Source organism: Dromiciops gliroides, chromosome 3 (assembly GCF_019393635.1).
Source record: "Dromiciops gliroides isolate mDroGli1 chromosome 3, mDroGli1.pri, whole genome shotgun sequence".
Lineage (NCBI taxonomy): Eukaryota > Metazoa > Chordata > Mammalia > Microbiotheria > Microbiotheriidae > Dromiciops > Dromiciops gliroides.
In genome coordinates, this window is record NC_057863.1 from 642,888,468 (window position 1) to 642,895,722 (window position 7,255).

Sequence of the window (7,255 nt, forward strand, 5' to 3'; positions counted from 1 at the left end):
GTTCTGCAACACAGGTGGAGGGAGAGTGCATAAGGGAAGTTCATTTCCCTGATGATCACATGTTCTGACAAAAAGAAAGGGAGAGAGGCAGCTGGGTGGTGCAGTGGATAGAGCACCGGCCCTGGATTCAGGAGGACCTGAGTTCAAATCCAGCCTCAGACACTTGACACTTACTAGCTGGGTGACCCTGGGCAAGTCACTTAACCCCAATTGCCTCACCAAAAAAACCCAAAAAACAAAGGGAGGGGAAGTCACCAGGTGATGCATGAGGGATGTGGGGGAAGGAGAGAAGAGGTCATTGGGACAGCGATGTGCATGGGGGAAGGCAGGTCAATTCTGTAGCTGCAGGGATACTGAGGAGTCAGTTATACGGGTTCTCCGAAAGCCATCAGATCCCAGACGGTTCTTTGCTTTGTGCATGAAGTGAATGTATCGGACTCCTGAGCCATAGCGTTTGAATACATGAGACACCTAGAGGGGCAGGGCAACAGAGTGAGAGACCTTCCCAGACTGGGAAAGATGGGACAATTGCCAGTCTGCCCTCCCCAGTGGGGTTGGGGGGTTGGAGGAGGACTAGAGAGACACTAGGAGGAAATACTACGAGGACTCTGGGAGAGGACATTGGGAGGGAACACTGTGGGGATCATTGGGAAAAGACACTAGGGGGCATCAGGAGGGAATATGGGGACACATTAGGAAAGGATGCTATGGGACATTGGGAGGGAACATTGGGAGGCATCGATATAGAACAATGGAGAAATATTGGGAGAAACTGGGAAGGAGGTATTGGGGAAACTCTAGCAGGGAGGTCTGGAGAGAAGACTGAGATAACATTGGGAGTGAGAAAGGAAACACTGAAGAACACTGAGGGAGAACATTTGGGGCACAAGGGGTGATCTTTACAGAAGATACTGGGGAATACTGGGGTATATGCATAAGAAGTATGGTGGAAAGAGTACGAAATTTGGTGTCAGTCAGTCATGTCCAATGCCATGACTCTGGGGACATAGGTTCTCTTGGCAAAGATACTAGAGTGGTTGGCCATTTTCTTCTCCAGCTCATTTTACAGATGAGGAAATGGACGCAAATAGAGGTTACTTGACTTGTCCAGGGTCACACAGCTAGTGAGTGTCTAGGGCTGGATTTAAACTGAGGTTTTCCTGACACCAGGTTCAGCACTGTATCCACTGAGCCACCTAGCTGCCTAAATCAAAGGACTTGGGTTCAAATCTTGACTGCTACTTACTCTGCGCATCATCTCAGGTAAATCACTTGCCTTCTCTATTAGTTTCGCACCTCTTTAAAATGAGGAGGTTAGCCTAGATGAGCTGCTAGGTCCCTTGTGGCTCTAAATCTATGAGCTAGGATGGAGGAGCTGTGAGGAAAGCTAGGTAAGGACATTGCAAGGTATCTCTGGGTTCTTGTGGGGAGGACCTAAGAGAACTGGGAAATAGAGAGAGCAAGAAGATTTGGGAGTCTCCGGTAGGAGATAGCAGGGGGGTCTTACCTGGCACCACGATCCCCCGGGGCGCTGTGGAGAGGGTCGGGGAGCAGCATGGTACTGTCGGATGATGGTCCGTCTATCAGCAGCCAGGAGCCAGACGTGGAGTTCATACACACACACATCCAGGCGGCTGTCCTCAAACCTTGGAAGGGGTCGGGGAGGATTTAGGCCTCTGACCCCCTGGCCCTGGCAGAGAAGGCGGGACCCCCAAAGCCCTCCTTCCTCCATCAGACACTCCCAGAGCATTGCCCACCCCTGTACCCTCAGCCCCCATACCAGTCCATGACAGTGATGTCCGGCTGCTCATCATCCAGGAGCTCCTCCCATAGACCCTCAGCCAGAAGGTCCACACACTGTTGCTTCACTGTCCAGCTGGTGGCAAACAGAGGGAGCTGGATGGACACGGGTGTCATAGGCCTGTGTTCTCCCTCCTCTATTCCCAGCGTCCAGTTCCTTTGACATTTGCCCTTCTGCCCCCAGCCCCCCAGTCCAGGCAGGCCCCAGATGCCTCAGCTCTCTGCTAGGCAGGCAGCCCTGATGGCCAATCCTCACCTGAAGTTGGGGAGCAGTTTCTCAGTGCTTATTTGCCATCCACTAAAGTTACCTGAGGGAGGGAGGAAGGAAGGACAGGGCTAGATCTGGGTTCCATGCCTTTCAGCACAGAAACATATACCAACCTCCTCCTTGCAACTCTACATCCCCCTCCTGGGGAGGAGTACAGAGGTGAGGATAAGAAGGTAATTTCCGGGGCCGCTAGGTGGCGCTGCAGTGGATAAAGCACCGGCCCTGGATTCAGGAGGACCTGAATTCAAATCCAGCCTCAGACACTTGACACTTACTAGCTGTGTGACCCTGGACAAGTCACCTAACCCCAATTGCCTCACCAAAAAAAAAAAAAAAAAGAAGGTAATTTCCTCCTCTCCCTTGTCCTAGCCCCTCCATTTCTGCCAAGATAAGGGGGCTCTTACCCAAGGTCTCCAGGGGCCGAGCAGGGCCACAGGGTGGGGGTGGTTCATAGATGTTGATGCCTGAAATAGGGAGGGGAGGGTTAAGAGCCTCACAGATTGCCCCCCCCATGATCCCTAACTTTACACTTGCCCTTGACCCCTCACTGACCCTATGTCGACTCCTTCATGCCCTCTGATCCCTCCAACATTCACTGACCCCATCCCTTACCAACCTCTAGGTCTTTCTGATTTGTTAGGACCTTCAGTTATCCCCCAGGCTTCACCTGACCCCCTGGGCCTTTGCTAATTGCTCACATGCCCATGGATTCCCGAGCCATCGTGCCTCTATCTGCTCTCCCCAAACCTCTTACACATAGTCCCTCTCACAGCACCTCCAACCCCCTCCTTCCCACTCACTCCCAGGGTCAGCCCCACCCCCCAACCCCCCAGCCAAAAAAATTAAAAATAAAAAAAATCCTGGTCTCCCAGCTCCTCAGGTTCTTCCCTGGGGCAAGGCTAGACAGGCCTGACTAGAGTGAGTCAGGGCCCTGGGGCTGAGAACAAAAGCTGAGGAACCAACTCCCCTGTAGTAGGGGTGGGGCTAGGGGTGAAGGTGTTCTAGGAGGTTAACAGAAAATGCAACCATTTAATGCAGTGACTAGAATAGAGCAGAAAAGGGAAGAGGCAGGACTAGAGGGAGACAAAAGGGCAGGGAGAGAGAGACAGAGAGAGAGACAAAGAGACAGAGGCAGAGACAGAGAGAGAGAGAGGGAGAGAGACAGAGAGACAGGGAGAGACAGAGACAGAGAGGGAGAGAGACAGAGAGACAGGGACAGAGAGAGACAGAGAGAGACAGAGAGACAGAGAGAGACAGAGACAGAGAGAGGGAGAGAGACAGAGAGATAGGGAGAGACAGAGACAGAGAGACAGAGGGAGACAGAGAGACAGAGACACAGAGAGAGGGAGGGAGAGAGACAGGGAGAGACAGAGACAGAGAGAGACAGAGAGAGGGAGGGAGAGAGACAGGGGCAGAGAGAAACAGAGAGATGGAGAGAGACAGAGAGAGACAGAGACAGAGAGAGGGAGAGAGACAGAGAGATAGGGAGAGACAGACAGAGAGATGGAGGGAGACAGAGACAGAGACACAGAGAGAGGGAGGGAGAGAGACAGGGAGAGACAGAGACAGAGAGACAGAGAGACAGAGAAACAGAGAGACAGAGAGAGGGAGAGAGACAGAGACACAGAGAGAGAGAGAGGGAGAGAGACAGAGAGACAGGGAGAGACAGAGACAGAGACAGAAACAGAGAGAGACAGAGACAGAGAGAGACAGAGGGAGAGACAAAGAGACAAGGACCGAGGAACAGGGACGAGATGGAGCGGGAGAACAGATGTGAAAAGTGCCAAAGAGATAAGGAAATACAGGCCAGAGAGACAGAGACAGAGAGGGAGGGAGAGAGACAGATAGAGGGATGAGATATAGAGACAGAGGGGGAGAGACACAGAGGGAGGGACAGAGGGAGAGACAGAAATAGAGGGATAAGATACAGATACAGAGGCAGAGACAGAGAGGGAGAGACAGAGATAGAGAGGGAGAGACAAAGACAGAGACAAAGAGGAAGAGATACAGGAGGAGACAGAGAGGGAGACAGAGACAGGGAGAGACAGAGAAGGAGAGACAGAGGGAGAGACAGAGAAAGAGGAGAGACAGAGACAGAGGCAGAGGCAGAGAGGGAGAGACAGAGACAGAGACAAAGAAGGACATACAGAGACAGAGGGAGAGACACAGAAAAGGAGAGAGAGACACAGAGGGAGAGACAGAGAAGGAGAGACAGAGGGAGAGACAGAGACAGAGGAGAGACAGAGACAGAGGCAGAGGCAGAGAGGGAGAGACAGAGACAGAGACAGAGACAGAGACAAAGAAGGACATACAGAGACAGAGGGAGAGACACAGAAAAGGAGAGAGAGACACAGAGGGAGAGGCAGAGAGGGAGAGACAGAGACAGAGACAAAGAGGAGACACAGAGAGGAGATAGACACAGAACGAGAGACAGAGACAGGGGGGAGAGACAGACACAGAGAAGAAGGCGAAACAGAGACAGATGGAGAGACACAGAGACACACGGGACGCAGACAGAGGAAGGGGTAGAGACCTAAAGAGGAATGGGGGAAGACAGAGAGCCACACACAGGTACGAGCAGGGAGGACTAGATATTTAGAAAAAGCAATTGACGCCTGGGAGCGTCCAGAAAGCCCGCAGTCAGGGGCAGCCTGAAAGAATGATGCAGGGACCCGGGCTGGGAGACTGGGGCCTGGGAGAGCCGGGCAGCAGGGGCAGAGATAGAGACAAAGGGACCCAGAGAGAAAGACAGCATCTCCCCCCCCCCCCGCGCGGCAGAATGCATGTTCCGACACCCCTCCCCGCCCCCCTCCCCAAGCCCTTCCTCGCCCCACTCTATCCCCCCGATCGTCCCCCAGCTCCGGCTACCATCTCTCTGCCCCGCCTCCCACTTCCCGCACGGGCTCGATCCGCACCCTCGGGGTTGGGGGAGCGCAGCAGGTTGCGGTAGAGCGGCCTCCGCACGTAGAGAAGTTTCCAGCTAAGACCCGCCGGCAGGTTCAGTTCCGCTCCGGTGGTCCCCCACTCGTCCAGCAGCAGCTGGCGGGCTCCTTGTTCCGATGGTCCTGGCGAAGGGGGCACTGGAGACAGAGGCGGCGGGGGCGAAGGAGCCCGAGGGGGAAACGGGGGTGACCCGGGTCTAGGTGGTCCCCTCTGTCCATCAGACCCTCCATCTGGCTGGCCGGCCGTTCCTCTTGCTGCTGCAGGTCCCTCCATCTCTCTGTCAGTTGGTCTGTCCATCCCTTTCTGAATATTTACAGTTGTGGGTTTCCTGAGGGTGGGGCCGCATCATTTTGGTATTTAAGGAGGAGCCACTCTAGGTGGGGAAAGACCCAGGAGTTCACGTCCCTAACCCTTCCCTCTCCACTCAGGAGACCAGCCCTACCCCCATTTTGGAGACCCACCCTCCTGAAATCTGGCTAGGGAACTTTGCTGTCCCCAGCCCCCTCATCCTGACCCCTTCTCCTCCCCATCCCTAGCACCCATCAAAGACTAGGGTCATTGGACCCCTCCAACCCCTGGCCCTATTAGGGACTAACCCCTGTTTTGCCTACTCCTTGGGGGTCCAGGAGACCAGCTCTGTGATCTCAGACCTGGAAAGAGAATAGAGGCAGCCCCCTCCTTTCTGGGCAATGAGGAGAGATGGGCAGGACTAATTAAGGAGGTTAATGTTGGGATTGGGCCCTCCCTAAAGAGGCCAATCAGCCTCGTTAACATTCCTAATGGCAGGATTAATTAGGAGCCCACTGACCTCAGAAGATCTTAGAAATACCTGGGGCCAGCCTGCCCTACCTGCTGGGTCCCAGGCATCCTGGCTCTAGGCCATTTCCTGCTTTAATCATGAAAACCCGGAAACCAAGGGGTGTCAGAAGTTGAGGAATTGGGAGGGGGGGAGGGAGAGAGGGGGTGAGGGAGAGAAGGAAGGACTGAAAGACAAAACCAAAGTCCCCCACCCACTGCAGACATAAACACACATACACCACCCAGGGCTGCCTAAGCATTCCAACCCCCTCCAACAGGTGGAGGTGAAGGGAAGAGAGTCACAGAAAAGGACCCGGATGGGTGGGAACCAAATCTAAAGTAATGAGCAAAATGTGTCCTCATCTAAGAATCCAGGGCAGGGAGGGACTTAGAACCGGGGACAGGAACAGAGACAAATAGACTGAGTGGGAGAGACAGAGGGGTGGAAAGGAGAGACCGGAGACAAAAAAGGCTACAGGCTCCCTCTCCTCTCAGCCTCAGGCTCCTTGGGACAGCCTCAGGTCTTGATTCTCCAAGGGAAAAGTGTGTCCCAGGATGTGAATTCAAATTCTGCTTTGCCCTCTACTGCGTGCATGACCTTGGACAAATTTCATCACCTCTCTATGCCTCTGTTCCCTCGTCTGTAAAATGCAACCAGTTGGGCTAGATTCATCTCTACGGTTCCTTCCGGTTCTGAGACCTGCCTGAACAGCTGTCAGAGGTCTTGGTTAAGAGCAAGGGCCCTTCCTTTTGCTCCTTCCCACAGGGTTTGGGTGGCTAAACTGGGCTAGACGAGATGACTACCCCTGCTGATAAACCATGTGGCTATCTGGCCCGCCTCCCATGGAGTTGAGGCTGCTGTACTCTCCATGGCCAGAGACACAGGATGCTCCAGGCAAAGCAAGCCCAGTAAGAGTAGGAAGTCATGGGGGGGGGGGGAAAGTTGCACTGCAATGAGGTGGGGTGGAAGGGGAGGTTCTAGAGTAAATGGAGTTCGTTAACTATTAAAACTGAAGGGAAATTTAGAGATTATCTAATCCAAGTGTCTCATTTTACATCTGGAGAAAGAGGCCCAGAGAAGCACCCGTGCAAAGTAACAGTGAATAGCAAAGTTATGATTTTAATCTGGGTTTTCTGACTCCAAGCCCAGTGCTTTCTCCTCCTCATCCTGGCGGTGGGGCTCAGCAGCCCCTCTAAACTGTTCCCCATTAACTCCTTGAAATAAGGGCCCCCAGTGTCTGGTGGGGCGGAAACAATTACAGCCTGTAGGGGGCACCAGAGCCAAGGGAGAAACAACAGTGACCAGCCAGTGAGGGGAGAGGCAAGGGAGGAAGGACAAAGACCAGGGAAGAGCCCCACTGAGACTCTGAAAGTTGCCTGCTCCTTCTGGAGCTGATCTTTTTTTTTTTTTTTTGATGGGGCAATGAGGGTTAAGTGACTTGCCCA

General features: G+C 53.6%; 1 protein-coding gene across 1 annotated transcript; it reads right to left on the reverse strand.

Annotated features, from left to right (window-relative positions):
* Positions 1 to 197: 197 nt before the first annotated feature.
* Positions 198 to 5,360, reverse strand: NCCRP1 (NCCRP1, F-box associated domain containing). Its single transcript, XM_043998814.1, is given in 8 exon segments — positions 198 to 471; positions 1,508 to 1,646; positions 1,781 to 1,876; positions 2,057 to 2,108; positions 2,473 to 2,532; positions 4,984 to 5,202; positions 5,205 to 5,321; positions 5,324 to 5,360. Coding segments are annotated over 8 exon segments (861 nt in total). The 3' UTR covers positions 198 to 330.
* Between the last annotated feature and the right edge of the window lie 1,895 nt (positions 5,361 to 7,255).